The following is an 18,537-nucleotide window of genomic DNA, read 5'->3' as shown; positions in this document are numbered from 1 at the left end:
AACTGCAATGCTGCCTTGGATCAATAGTGCGGGTTTAACAAATATCGTTAGGACGACCACAGGTACATAAACACGAGTGGATATAGAACAGGGGAATGAACTCCATCTCCTGCATTTTTTTCCCAGGGAGTTTAGATTAACTATCTTACGTCTGTAAGTGCATAAAATAGTCATATACAATATATATTTTCTACCAAGCTCATGGGGATCCTCGGCCCCTCCACCTCTATATGCGCACCTAACACAGTCTCTAAGAATGGAATAAAGGTAGCTCTAACCACTGAACTACCGGGTCCGCATACTCTCACTAGAGGGCGTGATACGCAAGATTCACTTACACCTCTGAAAACGCTTCGATCCACGTGACAATATGGTCACATGCAGTCATTCTCGTTTCCTTCCCCTTTAAAAGTTCTGGGATCATATCAGACTCTTTTCATAGCCCACTGAAACTTTATAAAGTACATTTTTACCATTTAGCTGTTTGTCTCTCATTTTAAAAGTCTTTCTTACTTTTTATTTCATGTTTACATTAAATTTCCACGACGTGAATGTCTTACATTCATACGCATATTACGAAGTAGTTCCAAATTTAGGATAAAAAAAAACAGCGAGTTTAAACAATTTACAGTAAGCATCAATTTAATTGCACCAAAAGCATTTCATGATATGACTAAATATTTAGTACAAAACATAAATGTTGGATATTTTACAAGATTTCTGTAAAAAGCCGTTGACAGAGGTGTAGTGCTCGTAGCGCACGGAACTCTGGGTAGAGAGTGCCGGGTCCCATTAGACTCGACTTTTCTCTGCCCTAATTCGTAGTGCTCGCTACACAAACGGTCTTTACTCGCTTTTATACATGTATAATGTAGCAAAATGATAGGGTTCATTATAGTGTTTAGTATATACGCTCAGATTTCATGACATAAAAAAGTGACTGAAAATTAAAGATGGCTGACCGGGCTCCTTTTTCCAACACAGGCTGTAGTAGTTATGGTAAAACTAGTCTCTGAATATTCTTATATTGAAATGAAGAATATCCTGTTATTTTATTATATCAAGTATCACCAATGCTGTTACTTAAACTATGGTTTCGTTTTCATTACTGTAGATGTGACGGACATCGGTATCGCGGGAAAATGCCGGTTAATGATGCGCATATCACGTCATGCAATTTTCCAACAATTCTGGCGACCATCCTCTCCCCCAATATTGACAATCAAACCACATTTCATAGTGTATATTTACATCAGCACCAACTGACGCGGATGTATGATTATTATTGATCTAAAAATACTTCCTTGGTCTAATAATCCCGTGGGGGCCCGGGTTAGATTGGGCCCTCAGTACCCTTTGCTTGTCGTAAGAGGCGACTAAATGGGGCGGTCCATCGGATGAGACCACAAAACCGGGCCCCGTGTCACAGCAGGTGTGGCAAGATAAAGATCCCCCCCCCCCCTGCTCAAAGGCCGTAAGCGCCGAGCATTGGCCTAACTTTTTAAGCCCTTCACCAACAATGGTGACGTTTCCATATGAGTGAAGATTCTTTAACGTATCGTTAAACAATATACAACCAACTAATAACTTCGTCCAATGAATATTTATCTGTCGTTTGAGCCAGGGCCGTAAGTAGGGTTCTAAATCAGGGGAGGCAGGGGATTGGGGGCCGCCGATTGACTTTACGACTGAAAATGACACTTTTTAAATCCCAATTTATCATGTTTGTGTTTCATTTGTACTATGTAAAGAATCGTAATATGGTGTCAAAGACAAAGGTGCTTGTCTTCATTTTAAACATATATCCTATAATATAACATTTATATAATTTTATTTTCTTTTTTGCCAAAAAATCAGACGAGGCAGTTGCCTCGTCTGCCTCATCGGCAGTTACGGCCCTGTGAGCAACAAGTATAAACAAAAATAAATGTTAATTAACTGTAAATTTTCTTTAAAATATTTTATATGAAATGATATCAGAAACAAACGTTGGACTTTCCGCCTAATTATTTGCTGTTCCACTACATATGTAACTGTTATCACTTTACGTAAAATAGTTGTACAGTGTAAAATGTAAATTTTATCTAGCTTATAACTGCGCTTTTTAAGGTCAGTTCAGTCGATGAAAGGTGAAGATAACGAACAGTGATATATCTCATAACTCCTATAAGCAACACAAAATAGAAAGTTGGCAAACAAGGGCCCCTGGACACACCAGAGGTGGGATCAAGTGCCTAGGAGGAGTAAGCATCCCCTGTCGACCGTTCACTACCGCCGTGAGCCCTATATTCTGATCAGGTAAACGGAGTTATCCGTAGTCAAAATCAGTGTGCCAAGAACGGCCTTACAATCGGTACGAAACACGTCAGACAGCATTTGACCCAATGATATGTTGTATTGACGAACTAGATCGTTATAAAGACCATAGAATTTCCGAAAGGCTGACTTCAATCGAGCCTCTTGATGAAACCCTTGTACCTTCAACTTGTTTGTCAGTAGCTTGTACCTTCAACTTGTTTGTCAGTAGCTTGCATCCTATAAGCAACACAAAATAGAAAGTTGGGCAAACAAGGGCCCCTGGACACACCAGAGGTGGGATCAGGAGCCTAGGAGGAGTAAGCATCCCCTGTTGACCGGTCACACCCGCCGTGAGCCCTATATCCTGATCAGGTAAACGGAGTTATCCGCAGTCAAAATCAGTGTACCAAGAACGGTTTAAGAATCGGTATGAAACACGTCAGACAGCATTTGACCCAATGATAGGTTGTATTGACGAACTAGATCGTTATAACGACCATAGAATTTGCGAAAGGCTGACTTCAATCGAGACTCTTGATGAAACTTGTACCTTCAACTTGTTTGTCAGTAGCTTGCATGGATTTAAAAACTGACCATAAGCAGAACAAGCTCTAGCATATCGAATCAGTTGAGAGATATAAACACCATACGCAGGTGATAATGGAATGTTGCTACATAAATATGGGAAGTTGACGATGGAGAAGCTGAAATCATCCCGTTTGTCATACAGTTGAGTTGTCAGTTTGCCATTAATGTCTACTTTCAATAAAATATCTAGGTATGAAGCAGAAGTGGATGACTCTGTGGTGTCTTTTATTTCGAGCTCACAGGGATATATCGAATCGACATATGAATGAAAGTTATCATTGTTAATAGACAAAACGTCGTCGATATATCTAAATGTCAACTTGAAGGCCATAGCAAGAGATTTTTTTTCTTCTCACGTAGAAGTTGATGTGAAATCAGTGTTCTATAAGTCAATAGTAAGTGGACGATTATTTTAGCAGATTAAGCTGCTCTTGCAGTGGCGGATCTAGAGGTAGGTTTGAACACCCCCCCCCCCCCCCACTTTGGTTGAGAATTTTAAACAGAAATCCTTATTTTTGCCACTTAAGGATATCAATCCTCCTGGGGTGAAAATTGTGTGCCACTAACCCCCTCGAACAATGTCAAGGTCTGCCCCCTGTCTTGTGCAGTTCCCCACTAGGCAACACGATTTGACATTGCGCAGGAAAAGTTCGCAAGCATGCCCTTGAAAATCTTCACGAGAAACTTATAGAATTGCAAATAACTATATTGATCACAGACGCGTTTGACCACTGATATGTTTGATATAATTTTTTGATTCCATAGTGTCTATGTTTGAATTTCAGAAAGATGATGATGGATGAAAGAGTTTTGAATACCAATTGCGTTTCCATTTGAGATATGCAATTTTTCGTTAGATTATGATTACATCGATCACAAAGTCATGGTTGCGAGATGAGAAATGAACGTTTTGATTAGACGAGACAATTGATTATTTAGTCCCTTTTCATAGTCGATCTTATTCAAGCAAATATGCAATATCAAACACTGTACCTAGATTAATATATCCGGTACCTGCATTATACATCGGTTTAGCGTCTCCCAATCATTCACTCGCGCAATTGTTTTAAACATAAAACATCTGTATTTGGATATGCAGGCTATTTACTTCCAGATATGTTAGCAAGCAATATGATAATGTTAATATACATGTACAAGATATTAAAATCTTGAGTCAAATTCGTTTAAAATGAAACATCTGTTCATATTGTTAGACCGTTGTCTACATAGTTTCGGATATCCGAGCGAAGATCCGGTTCACTTTTATCACATACATGTAACTTTATGGCCCTGTTAGTCTTGCAGAAACGAGTGAAAAGTCTGTCGAATTTTTATTAAACTGTAAAAAAAAAAAAAAAAAAAAAAAAAAAAAAAGGTAATTGTATATTTTTCAAAGAACATATGCAAAACAGATTTCATAAATTGCACCCAGTGTCAGTACGCTGCGACTTCACAGAAAAACAGCGCTGATCTATCATCGTGCAAACGGAAACAAAAATGCCAGAAAAGTTACTTATTACCTCACTGTGCCAATTGAACATTAAACTCTTTCAATGAATGAAAAATGGATATATAGAAACGTTTATCTCCGTTTCCCGCCATATTGGTTGACTCTGACTCAGGAGATGAATTTCATTATATTTTAGTTTGTTCACTCTTATGTTTGTACAGAAATCATTTTATGAATTATACCCCACGCAACGAAGTTGCTGAGGGTATAATGTTTTTGACCCTATCTTGTCAACGCAACTCCTCTGTGACCACTCATCAGAATTTCGTGAAACCTTGTTGTTAATAAGGACACACTGTGTAGATGTGCATATTCCCAGGAAATTGATTCAATGATTTTTCTGGCATTTCCTAAACCTTTCAACAGATATCGATCATAATTGATCACTAATATTCCCTGAGAAAGGGACTTTTGGACCAAGGTAATTTTGTAAAGGTGAACGTCACTCAGAACACATACATGTACTCAAATATATGTAAATGTTCTTTATTTCAACAGTTTTTGAACAGGTGTTGATCATATATTGCACAAATAAGTAATGGGCAAATGGTTTTCAGACAAAGGTCACTTGAGGTCATTTTGTTCAGTTCAAGGTCACCCAGAATATATACCTTATGTTTGAAAAAATACTTCATTTCCGAGGTTTCCTCAAGGTCATTTTGAAAAAGTCAAGGTCACTCAAAACATACCTTTTATATGAAAAAGAAAGCTCCATGTCAAAAATATTTCAATAGCTATTGAGTCATTCGTCATATGATGTAGTTCATTGGTTTGATGCATTTCGGGGAGCATCCATCAGTTTTACAGATATTCTTTATTAAGCATATACAATTTTGAATTGCAAACTGTGTTCTAGAATGCAGTTCAATATTGAATTGCAAATAGTGAACTGCGTTCCAAAATCTAATTGCTGTTTTATTTTTAAATTCTTTATTGCATTATCTTGATCACTAATTACTTGCACGTCAAAATAAGATAATGCAGGTAATATGATGCTTTGAATATAGACTATAAACATTGCTATACATACATGTTGAGCCAAGAGGTATTGGATTTTTCCACTGCCTGAATTACTTAAGAATCGCACATTGCTAAAAAGCTACCAAGCATGAACGGTACAGATCTTCTTCGGAAACAATGGTAGTAAAACTAGAACTGTACAAATGTAGCTCTCTTTTTATCTCTCTCCCTCATCTGATTTCATGGAACGGATAGTACATTAGAAAAAAAATCAGCACTTGTAAATTGTTTATCAATTTAAGTTTTCATGTAATTTCTGGTATTTAGAGAGTATAATGAGAGTCAAATCCCGACATCGGGCCTCAAGATCATAATCTGAGAAAAGAATGAACTCAAAAGTTTGATTAATTACATCTTAAGATTTATTTAGTTCAGATGTTCATAAAGCTGCTAGTATATAAGAAATCAAATGCAAATATATACTGAAAATTTCATTTGTTTTAAGAGTTAGTTAGCTTTCAAATTTAGACTTAAGCCTATTCTCACTTTATGGTCTTCAGCCCTAGTAGGTTAAGCGAATCGTGTGTTCACGATTGACTGGTACCCAGCACATACCAGAACGTTACACATATTACCAGAACAGTTTATGTCATCAATTCTGCTTCACTTGGCTTCAGTTCATCTGCTTCATTTAACAGTAGGGATTTTCCTGGTGCATAACTGAATTTACTGGATGATTCGTGTGTTACTATTCTTCAATTTACTTTAATTTTGTGTATTATTCCTCAGGAATAATTTCGTGAGATATAGAGTTTCTAACTCAGATGAGATGATTGAGAATATTTTGTAATGGTCGGCTAGGCATTAAGCATTTATCTGTTTGTAGCATTTACACCGATGAATTTATGATATTAGTTTTGATTGATACATCCGTCTTTTTAAAAACGGTGAGCAAATACAAAGAAAAGAGTTTTAAATAGTGGAAGTTAAATCAGTCCTTATTAAGTATTGCGCTTGAAAAAGACATTAGTTACTCTTTGACGCAGTATGATAGTATTCAGAATAATCTTTCTTCATTACGCTGACATATTTTCGAGCTAAAAAACAAACTGGTCCCGCAGAGAACTTAATTCATAAAGTTCGTGTATCAGTGATACAGATCCCATTAATGTTTCTAGTGACAGAGGAGATATTGCTTTCTTTTCCCAATCCTTCATTTTCATGTTTAACTACTGAATCAATCACTTTTATATATCAAAGTACTGAAAGTACTCGTGGGAGTTTGTTTAATAAAATCAGTATCACGTTAAGTGCTCACATTGCAATTTTTTATCACGTACAACAATTATGATGCAACACTTACGTTGGCACAAACAGGTTAATATTAGGTTTGGTGTTAAAACTACATCGTGAATTTAACGGTATTTTGATTGCATGATAATTTTCTTGGAAAAGGTAATTAATGATGTTACTATCAAGTCTATTTATTGTGAAGGAAAACTAGCAATACGAGATGGATTTTTTTTTAAATTTAGAAACAATGGGTTATGTCTTGAAATGAATTTTCAAATGATTTGGATAACTCTGGGTATCTATTTGGCTGGGATGTGGATATCTTTGGATAGTTTTGTGACTGGGATTGGATACCTTTGGATATCTATGTGACTGGGATGTTTATAACATGGCTGGGATGTGGGTAACTTTGGGTATTTATGTGGCTGGGATGTTTATAACATGGCTGGGATGTGGATAACTTTGGGTATCTATGGACTGGGATGGATAACATGGCTGGGATGTGGATAACTTTGGATATCTATGTGGCTGGGATGTGAATAACTTTGGATAGTTTTGTGGATGGGGATAACTTTGGGTATCGATATGGCTGGGATATGTATAATTTGGGGTATCTATGTGGCTGGAATGTTTATAACATGGCTGGGATGTGGATAACTTTGAATAGTTTTGTGGATGGGGATAACTTTGGGTATCTATATGGCTGGGATGTTTATAACATGGCTGGGATGTGGATAATTTTGGGTATCTATATGACTGGGATGTGTATAATTTGGGTATCTATGTGGCTGGGATGTTTATAATTTGGGTATCTATGTGGCTGGGATGTTTATAACATGGCTGGGATGTGGATAACTTTGGGTATCTATGTGGCTGGGATGTGGATAACTTTGGGTATCTATGTGGCTGGGATGTGGATAACATGGCTGGGATGTGGATAACTTTTGATAGTTTTGTGACTGGGATGGGTGTTACCTCAGTAGCTGGTTGGCACCTCTGTGGCTGGGATGTGGATAGTTTTGAAAACCTCAGTGACAATGTGTACATAGTTGTAGGTACATCTGTGGCTGGGGTGTGAATATCTGGGTATTTCTGAGGCAGAAATGTGAATAGCTTTGTGTACTTTTATGACCGGGGTTTGAGGGCTGTGGATAAATATACTTTTTAAGGCTGGGTTTAGATGGCTTTGGAAAGTTCCTGTGACCGGGGTGTGGGTACTTCCGCAACCGGAACTGTGGATGGGTACCATTGCTTGGATGAGGAAATGTTTGGCTGTATAATTGTAGAAATTCTTTTTACGTAATTCAGTGGTAAAAATCTCCACAAAGTTTTCATGGGTGCATAATTATGCCCCCTCCCCTTCGAAGAAGAGGGGCATATTGCTTTGCACCTGTCGGTCGGTCGGACGGACGGTCGGGAAACCACATGTTGTCCGCTCAATATCTTGAGAACTATTCCCTTGATCATGATGATATTTCATATGTGGGTTGGGTATGAGTAGAAAAGGATCCCTATTGTTTTTTCAGGTCAAAAGGTCAATCTACTCTGGACATAGGAAGACTGTCCGCTCAATATCTTGAGAACCTTTTACTTGACAGACATCAAACTTGGTACACTGGTAAATCCCAAGGCGTAGATGACCCCTATTGATTTTGAAGTCACATGGTCAAAGGTCAAGGGTCAAACTGGACATACTAATATACTGTCCGCTCAATATTTTGAGAACCTTTTGCTTGACAGACATTAAACTTAGTACACTGCTACATCATAAGGAGTAGATGACCGCTTTTGATGTCACATGATCAAAGATCAAACTGGACATAGGAATATACTGTCCGCTCAATATCTTGAGAATCCTTTGCTTGACAGACATCAAACTTGGTACATCTTAAGAAGATGACCCCTATTGATTTTGAGGTCACATGGTCAAAGGTCAAGGGTTAAACTGGACATAGTAATATATTGTCTCCTATATTTTAAGAATTATTTGCTTGGTTGACACCAAACCTGGTACTCTGGTACAGAATAAGGAGTAGATTACCCCTATTCATTTTTGGGTCACATGGCCAATCCACTCTGGCCATAGGAAGATATTGTCTGCTCAATATCTTGAATAGGTTTGTCACTACTATCAATTAAATGATGCATGTGTATAACCCTTTTCAATTTCGCACCGGGGGAGGGGGTCATATATGTTTTACAAGCATTTCTTGTTTTACATGCGACAAGCTTGTTTGTTTGTATCGTATCGTCTATTGACATCGAAGGAAAGCCTAAAGCTGTGAAGAATTGAAACATATCCATCAGATTCAGGCTTCGGTATGTGTTTTCGGGTAATGACACAGAATTCATTAGTATTTGGTGTACGAAGTGTTCGTTTAATTTACAAGCTTGTCTGTTAAAAAAAGACTAGAGTGCTAGCTCCACCTCTGTTATTTACTATGCAAGTAGAGGATATACAAAATGTAAGCGAATCGGACACTTGGTTTGCCGAGATGTTGCAATGCATGATAGAAAGATAAAATATTCAATGAATAAATCATGTATGTAATTAAAACAAAGTATGTATTCATTTTCCAAAATAAAATGAAATATTCGAGGGCAATACGAATACTTTGCTTTCTCAGAAACGTTGTCAATGCGAAAAAAGAAGAATTTTTACCACTTGATTTACAGAAACTGCCGAGAACAGTAATTTTATCCCGCACAACGTCACAAAAAAGAACTATCGTGGTATTGCTATCGCTGGACGGCGGTAGGAATAAGCCCGATTTATACAGTGTAAGTTTTGACATGGGAAAATTACCGCTATATGACATGTGAAGTTTAACATTTGCCTCCGTTTTGTTTAATGTTTTTGGGGAAAGCCCAGAACTATCCTACAACTTTATATGAATGTGAATAAAGAAACCTTAGTAATATCAGCTAAATCACAGATCAAATTATACGTAAAAACGTGACCTACATAAAACGTGACCTTCATAAAACTCTTGCTATTTGCAGATATGTGTTTATCCGTGTCTCCCTCACGAATATTTTTGTTCTGTTGTAATATAAACACTCTGGTTTGTTTATTTACAAAATGTTATGTATCGCAGTCTTATTACATTCTAAAAATATTTATATCTAAATAGTGGGCTATGTTCTTTTTATACCGCTTTCATGCATGAAGGTCTTTATGTTTATTTGTTTGCTGCATTCTATTTTCAACATTGTTGATTTGGTCCTTTCACATTAAGGTAGATCGAACTTCGTGTGATGTCATAGGTTTTTACAAATATCTTTATTAAATTAAACTTTGCACACGATAAAAATATATCTTTCCGAGGAATTTTATTCACTGGATAAAATTTTAAAAAAATGGTAAACTATTGATAGTGAAAAAGTTTATATTTTCCATAAATAATCAATTATTTATAATGAAAAACAAATATTGCCAAGAACAATAACTCCTATGCTGGTATTTCCTCTACTGTATGCTGTTTTCCTTAATATCCACATTTAATTTATACATATTTATTTAAAAAGCAGTTTTTCTAAACTGTTGACATTTAAAATTTGTCGTTTTAACAAGATTTTATCTATTTTTATTAGTCTGTTTTACTAAAATGTGTGATTTTCTTATGTTGACCAACACTTCTGCTTTTGTATCTGACATCTTAAACTATACTAATTGGAAATTGATAGTTTTTCTACTTTCAACCATTATTATTAATAAGTCACATGTGGATGGAGCTACCTTAAGAGATCCAACATGTTCACTTTGTTATATGTACATTTATATGGGAGAGAGCGTTCTAAGTTTTTTAGAAATTATGCTCAATCCCTTTGTAAATTCAGTTACAATAAAATATGCTCCTAGTATCCACAAAACTGGCGACAAAAGTGCCTACAGCTCTCTACACTCCGGTCACAGAAGTGCCCACAGCTCTTCACACGCCAGTCTTAGAAATATTTAAATACATACCTTAATTTCTCATAACTGTTTCGTTCCCCGCTGATGTGCCACGTATACACCTTTGATTTTCTAGTTTCTTTATTCCGTGAGACGCAACATCTCATAGGCATTACAACACAATGATACAAAGTAGAATTATATAATACAATAACATTCATCATTATTTTTTTTAATATCATAATCGTAATTTTTTTCGCAAAAGACAAATATTTTCCTAAATAGTTAATTCTTTAGTATTGTACTACATACGTGTAGCGATAGTATTAACTAAGACACTTGGTCTTAGGAAGTAGTAATTCTTGATATAATTTTTTCTTAAGTCACAAAAAACTTGGATTTCTCGAAAAGACCTCAAATTTAAGTTTGAATTTTCTTTTATTTGAGCTGTAAATATTTGAGCAAAATCTCAGTCTTATGTCCAAGTTTTGACCTAAGTTTCTTTCGAGAAATCCAGACCTCGACATACAAGTAAAAATCGATACAAGAACAGAAATGGCCGGGTTGCTTTGAAATATATTATCTATCATATAGACAGCAGTACAAAATATACTGGAAAAATAATATATCAAATGTAGAAATTTTCCCCCCAAAAAACAACACAAGCACTATTATAACATCTATATAATGTACAAGGTCTGAAAAATGTTAAGTAAGAGGTGTGGACGATAGTATTCTTTGCGTCTCACTGTGCGTAAGAGTTCCACAACGGGAATGAACTATTGGGCAACTCGGAAATTGCAACGTTATTTTTGACATTCCTATCGAGTTCTTTCATGCGTGTATCCTATCGTATCGTGTGTATATCCTATCGTATCGTGTTTTGTGTTTATCAGGTCTATCGTGTTTTGCGTGTATCAGGTTTTCCGTTTATCGTGAAAATCGTTCATCGTGTAGGTTCGGAAACTATCGGGATTGTATATTAAATCTAATGAAAAAGTACGATACTTTTCGAAAGCTTTATTTGTTTTGCTATTTTTAGGAATCGAAAACAGACAGTATATTTGAAGGAGAACATAAAGCTGTCGATTTTAAGGCAGAAGAAGAGCTATTTGTCTGTCTAGAGAAGGTGACAATTTATCACAATTTCATTCTAAGTAGTCTGGAAAGTAGGCAGTGGTTTGCCGAGCAAACTGAGGACAGTAAATCTGAAAGCTCCTTCATCTGAAGTTCATAAACATTTGCTTGTCTAGAAACAATTATTTGTAATTAACACTAACCGAGAAATAGGAAGTCCCGTTTGAAAGGAAAAAAATCAGTAAATTACATTGTTTATTATATATATTTTAATAAAGGCTCTTTTTCTTCCGATTTTTCGACCTGTATTCTATTTATATACCAACTACTGAACGCACGTGTGTGTCGGTGTATCACCCGTGTTTTGACTGCAAACCTTCTCAGGGACATGGTATTTCACACAATTAGAAGATTAAATTTTAAAAGGGTGCAATGGTATTGCCATCTCCCAAAAGTCTGCCCAACTGTGCACGACTCGGCTGTCATCGTTGTTGGTTTTTTTTTTTTACTTGTACCTATACACTTGTACCATGTACCAATAGCCGTACGGGTAGATACTGGAAATTTATGCCGGTTTTGGTGATTATTTGAATTTTTTACATACAAAGTCGGCAGTGGCGGATTTAGATGGGGTGCAGCCGGCGCCCCCCCCCCCCCTTCTTTTGATTTCTTGATTATTTTATTGGGAGAACTTAATGTTTTCCCAAACTACAGATACTAAATATTACTTTGAGATGCGGAGTTGCAAAATGTTTATGCGTGGATAAAATATATCCTTATAATCAAATAATAATCCTTTAGTAATTAGATTTATTCACAACATATACATTACCACCATCATATTTCCATGTTTCTCTGATTTTTATACTTCCACCATTTCTAGATATTACAATTTTTTGGGAGAGGGGGTACATTTACAGTTAGGTTCCATTCTTTTGTGTAGACATGAAGTATATTTAGTATTTCTTGTAAACTTTCAGGTGACTCCGCTATTAAAACTGTATCATTGGCATACATAATTAAAAATAAAGTAATCAATTGGAGTTTAATTGATTCACAATTAATTTCAATGAAATGTCTTTCAAAGTCATGAAGATACATGAAGAATAGTAAAGGTGACACAATTTCGCCTTGTAAGACAACAGCTAAATTGCAAAATGTGTCCGTTGTAATTCCTTGATGTTTTATACAGGTACAACTGTACTAACATTTTTATAAAGTGACTTTATAACACAAGGCCATTTTCCTTGTATGCCCACTATTCCTAATTTACGTCATAACTTTGATCTATCAGTAAAGTCAAATGCCGTCGAACACTCCACAAAACAACAGTACAATCTTATATACATATATATATCGTAATTATATCTTAATGCAGCACTATAGTTTGTACTTCAAGGCCTTTCTTCCATTTAACTGAATTACATGTAGTTCTAGTTTTGTCTTGTACCGGAATATTTTCATTACATGTCCTCGCGTTTATAAAATCAATTTTCATAATAAAAGTGGCGCATGATCAGAAAATGTTTTGAAAATTTCAATACAAAATCAAAAATAGTATATATTCATATATTATGATCGGTGATATGACATTTTTAAAAACGGTTTCTATGCGAGATTTGTGTATTCCATTGAAATATATAAACTCTGAAGTTACATATTTTATCAAAAATACGTCCGTAATACCCAAGGAATTGAACATTTAAAAACACAAGAAGGGGGGTACCGGAAGTCCTGTCCACAAGCACCTGTGCTGTTGTCGGGTTGAACTACTCTTGATTTCGTATCGTTTCCCTATGACCTGCTACGTCCGCAGTAATAACTGTACTGTAAGCCCTATCTGAGCTCAGATCCCCAAGAGGTTGTTTACAGGATTCTTTGTGTCCTCTGTGTTTGATCTGCATCTTGCGGCGTACATTATTATTATTATATTATTATATTCATTTATAAAGCGCAAAATTACCTATAGTTTCTATGCGCTGTACAATGTTTGTGGTAATAATCATTGATAATATACTAATAAAAGACCTGCAAGAGCTATAAAGAAATGATAAAACAATAGAAAATATTAAAATAAAACATGGTAGTAAAATGACGAAGTGGTTGACTTTGAGTTGACAAGATACAATTGGCATACAGGTATTCGTATGCTGGATCAAAATTCAGTTTGCAAGAGCTTGCACATGGAATCCTTGATATTACACTGAATTTTACATTCACAGGGCATATTCACGCTTGAACAAGAGTGTTTTAGGTTCTTGCGGAATGCTCCATGTGCTTCAAGCTCTCGAAGTTCCAGTGGCAGTTTATTACACAATTGTGCACCTAGTGTTTTTATGGCTCTTGTACCGTATTTGTTTGATACGGTGGTCCGTATCTATATATATATCTATCTATCTATATATATATATATATATATATATATATATATATATATATATATATATATATATATATATATATATATATAATTTCCCATTTACGTATAGACGATCTTTTACCAGTTTGGTTCTATTTCCTAGGGTTCTCAGTTCTTTTATAATCGGATATAACTGTTTCCTGCGTTCTTCAATCGGGTACAGAAACTGTTCGGGAATCCCATATCCTGATCCATTGAAGTACATGAGTATGTGATCACTCTTGTACAAAATATGGAATGATCGGTCCGTTTTTTGATTGGATTAAATCGCTCGAATCCATGAACGTTTTCGAATTCGTTTTCACTCGATTCCGAGTTCGAAGTATATAAATTCGCACAATTTGGCCTCCGTATCTTCTCCAGCCCCACCAGCTAAACCCGTAAATACTAAATTGTACTTCATCGAGCGTCATTGGAGACCAACTATACCGAGTCCTTTATTTGACCACTATCTTCTTTTTCTGATTGCAAAGTTCGTATATTTTTAATCACTTCATCCAGGAGCACCTTTTGGTATTTTTTACAAGTATAACTTCAACTCTGGGTTATGGAAATGCATAGTTTTAGTTTCTCGTTTTTGTACCCGACGTGTCGCCTGTAAAGTTGAAATTTACATGCACACCCTGTACTTAGGATAACTGTCTATGCGTTTTTTCGTGCGTATTACTTTGTAACAGTCAACCTAATAATATGCATCGAAAGAACAAACAAACAAGAACGCTACACGTAGCCATATGTACCCCACAGCTGCTAAAAAGTCGAAGAACAAAAATGTCATAAGTCCTATACAACGAATGAACATAAATATTCATGAAGTCGAGGATTTTTTTTTTATCATTTGATGTAGTATAAAGGGAGACAATAACCGTGGCTTGCGACGATGACATACAGTACGCATTGCCTGGGAAAAAATAAAACTTCCTCCGCTCTTTACAAAAGACTCAGTGAAATTCTTATGAATATTCTGTACTTCAAATATAGAACAAAAAAATAATAAAATTGAGAGAAACTGAAACCAGTTGAGCACAAACGCAAACATACAACAAATCGTTGTAATAGCCATATTTGAGGTTCTAAACTGTTTGCGTTGGAGCTGAGGAATTGATACTGATAATGATTGACACTAGGTAACAGCTCTGAGAAAACTCTAATTCATGCTTTGTTATATGTGGGGCATACATATATCATCTTATTTTGACAGGGTTCGAAATTAACTCATGTCCGTAAGTCCGAGACTAGTAAAAAGCGTGTCGGACTAGTAAACTCTCTATAGCACTAGTCCGTACGTACTAGTGAAAATCCGGAAATCAATCTTGAATTGGTTAAGAGTTTAGCAAGATTTGTCTGAGTCTCTTAGATGTTTGAACTTATGGTCGATAAACTGCATGATTAAGTGTTTGCGTGACAATGACTCCTGATCTTCCAAACACATGGAGTGCATTCGAGACCACCGTTCTTCGCATGAGCACAAATTCCTGCCATTTCTGAATGCCGAGTACAACGAGAACGGGTTCGAGGTGCAAGAACTGCAAGTAGTGTGGTCTAAGAACATGCACGTTTGTGCGCACATGATCTCGTCATTCACGACTCTAACACAGGAGTTCATAACACAATAGCTTATGGCTTGGTCAATCAAGTGAATTTTATTGACTTATTTGATCAAATTCGAACTCCTGTGACTCTAAGAACTGAGCACGAAAACAACGGGAATGTCGATCTCGAACGCACTTACATGTATGGACGTTTATAAAAGTATTAAGTTCCAAGAGGTTACTGTATGTTTCTGAAGATCTTCAATGCAAAATAAAGTATGGTGGTCTTTTTTCTTCTGTAGGTGTCATAAACTGAATTGCTGGAACTGACTGTGATGTGTTTGGTTTGATTAAATACTATTGAATAAAATGAAGATCATTTAATATGATATACTGGACGGACTAGTGAAATGCTTTGCGGACTAGTAAACATCAATAGTCACTAGTCCGTACGGACTAGTGCTTGAAAAAGTTAATTTCGAACCCTGTTTTGATATTGATCGAGAGGGGATAAACAAATGAAAACGAAGTCTGACAGATTCTGAAATTGCCTCTAATTACAAGCATGACATGTGTTGGAATCCGTATTCATACAATCTCGTGAAATCCCAAAGATGCCAGAATGTTTGCTGTGTGTGTGTTACTTTATTAGATATACTATTCATTTTATTTTCATATCATATTGTTTTTATTCACAGACTCCCTCTGTGGTGTTCCTAGCGACAATCTTCCCATTCATGGTTGTTGGAAACGGCGTGGTTCTCACCCTTATACTCAGAAAAAGAGGGCCAAAAACACGCATGGATATCTTATTTGCGAACACTGCGTGTGCAGGTACACATATAAAATTTATTAACGATTACATGTGTTACAAAATTATGTCAGTGCAGAATTCCCCGTTTAAATTATCCGATGTTGGTTTAGATACTAGACATCATTGAGTAGATGGAGACAAATGTATTCTGTTAGCAATATACATTGTTATTTCTTTTAAAAACTGGTCACATCCAATATTGAAACACACACACACTCTCTTAAGTGCTCTTACATAAATGAGAGTATTGATGCTTTCTTGAAGGTGAGTATTCAAATTAATGTCTAAAATTTTAGCGGCCGATATTGTTTAATAATTCGAAAGATATTTGTAATCGAATGATGTGTCAAACAAACGTGCAGGCAGTTTTAGACGAATTCTCAAAATGTTTATTTTCTCTTGATAAATCTGGTACTGTTTCATTTAATCTAAGGGAGGCAGAGGGCATTGCTAATAAAGGAATTTATTCAAAATCGGTATAGTACTTGAGTAATTCATAATGCATTTTTAAAAGAACCCAGTTGCCTCCAGGTTTTTCAAAAAAGTATATCGGTAATTTTCTGACGTTGATTTATATGTAATTGAATGTATTTTAATACAATTCCCCCAAAATCAAGTATTTTCAATTACGTTTTTTATTCGATCTTTAAAAAAAAAGAATTGAAAATGATGGAATGAAAGTGTATTATAATTATTGTGTTAGACTGTTTCATTGTTTGTCATGGGATGTTTATGCAATAATAGGATGTCCCATTATATCTATAAACTTAATGTAGCGGTGCTAGTGCCCAGGTGTGAACCCCTCTCATTCCTAAGAACAGAGGCACAGGTAGAACGAATATCGATGCTTTGTTGGTTATAAGTATTTACTCAAGAATTCTAAAATAAAACAGAAACATTAAACATACCGTTCATTTATTTTTTTTAAATACCATCTGCAACTAAAACTGCAACTTCTGCAATATGGCGAATTCATACGATGACTTTGACATTGGAAGCGAAGAAAGGAAGACAGAGTGATAGGCCTATTTACTTTATGGTGATGATGATAACCTGTTGTTTCCGGGCAACAGCCATCATGGCGATGAGCGACGCTGGTTTCGAGGCTCGAAAAATTATGTTCATGCCAGGGCACCGCTGCGAGTCTTCATTAAATTCTTACAACAGAAATCTCTCAAGTGAACAAAAACTACCTGTCAGTTCGTGTTTATTTTCTCTTAAAACATTGTTGTGACGTCAGTTCTTTGTCTTGGCAGTACTTTATGTTTCATGCTGTACTAAACATGGTCCAGTATTATTAAGAGCAGGCCAATATTATGAGAAATACTGTTCTAAATAGATAGAACAGTGTCTTAAGTAAGATACAAGAATCCGATGGTCTATTATGTCGGCTCGTGCCAGTCCCGTATCTGACATAATAGACCATCTTCGTCTTGTATCCCTTACTTACACAACCTGGGGGTACAAAAGCAACCTACATGCACTTCGTCTAAATCGGTCGGCGTAATGCTACGAGGACGAGTCCTAACAATGGACATCGAAAACTTGCAAAAACCTGACCAAAAGCTTAACGTTAACTTGATCCATCTATACCGTGTCAATTCTCTCAGATCCTCTGAATTTCTGTCGAAATCTGTGTTCAGGAATTGCGTTTTCACTTTTAAGTAGACCAACGCCACGGTTTCTCCATCGCTAATCGACCAAGTGGCATCAGTTTACTCCGCTCCTCTAGTCTTCAGTTGAGTTGACCTGACGCTCTAAATTACCTTTATTTTACACCTTTTTTTATCCTTTTTGTTCCTTCTAAATTATATATTTATATTCTATATTCTTTTAGATATCGTTCCCAATATTTATTCGATAAAAATCCGAGGCTAATGAACAAAATATTGTGTTGTCTGATCATTATTTGGTCATCTGCTACATAAGTATGGAAGCACGATAATAACACAAATCAAAATATAGATATAAGAAATAAGACATCGTTTATAGAGTTTCATTGGGACATGACTTGAAGTTTGTACGAGATCAGATTTATTTTAATACCCTCCCGATGTTGTAGGATTTGATCACGTGACCGACTTCATGCCATGTCCCAATGAAACTCTTTTAAAAATGATATCATATTTCTTAAATGAATACGCAGACATG

General features: G+C 35.9%; 1 protein-coding gene across 1 annotated transcript in view; it reads left to right on the top strand.

Moving 5' to 3' along the window:
* The window catches only part of LOC130051695 (cardioacceleratory peptide receptor-like), a 68,780-nt gene that overhangs the window by 31,108 nt on the left and 19,135 nt on the right, over positions 1-18,537 (top strand). The window contains exon 2 of the mRNA XM_056154136.1: positions 16,271-16,406. Within this exon, the coding sequence (XP_056010111.1) occupies positions 16,271-16,406 (136 nt within the window). The remainder of the gene's footprint in view (positions 1-16,270; positions 16,407-18,537) is intronic.

This window comes from Ostrea edulis, chromosome 2 (assembly GCF_947568905.1).
Source record: "Ostrea edulis chromosome 2, xbOstEdul1.1, whole genome shotgun sequence".
Classification (NCBI taxonomy): Eukaryota; Metazoa; Mollusca; class Bivalvia; order Ostreida; family Ostreidae; genus Ostrea; species Ostrea edulis.
Note: the sequence above shows the minus strand (reverse complement) of the source record. Positions and strands in the feature narration are given on the sequence as shown.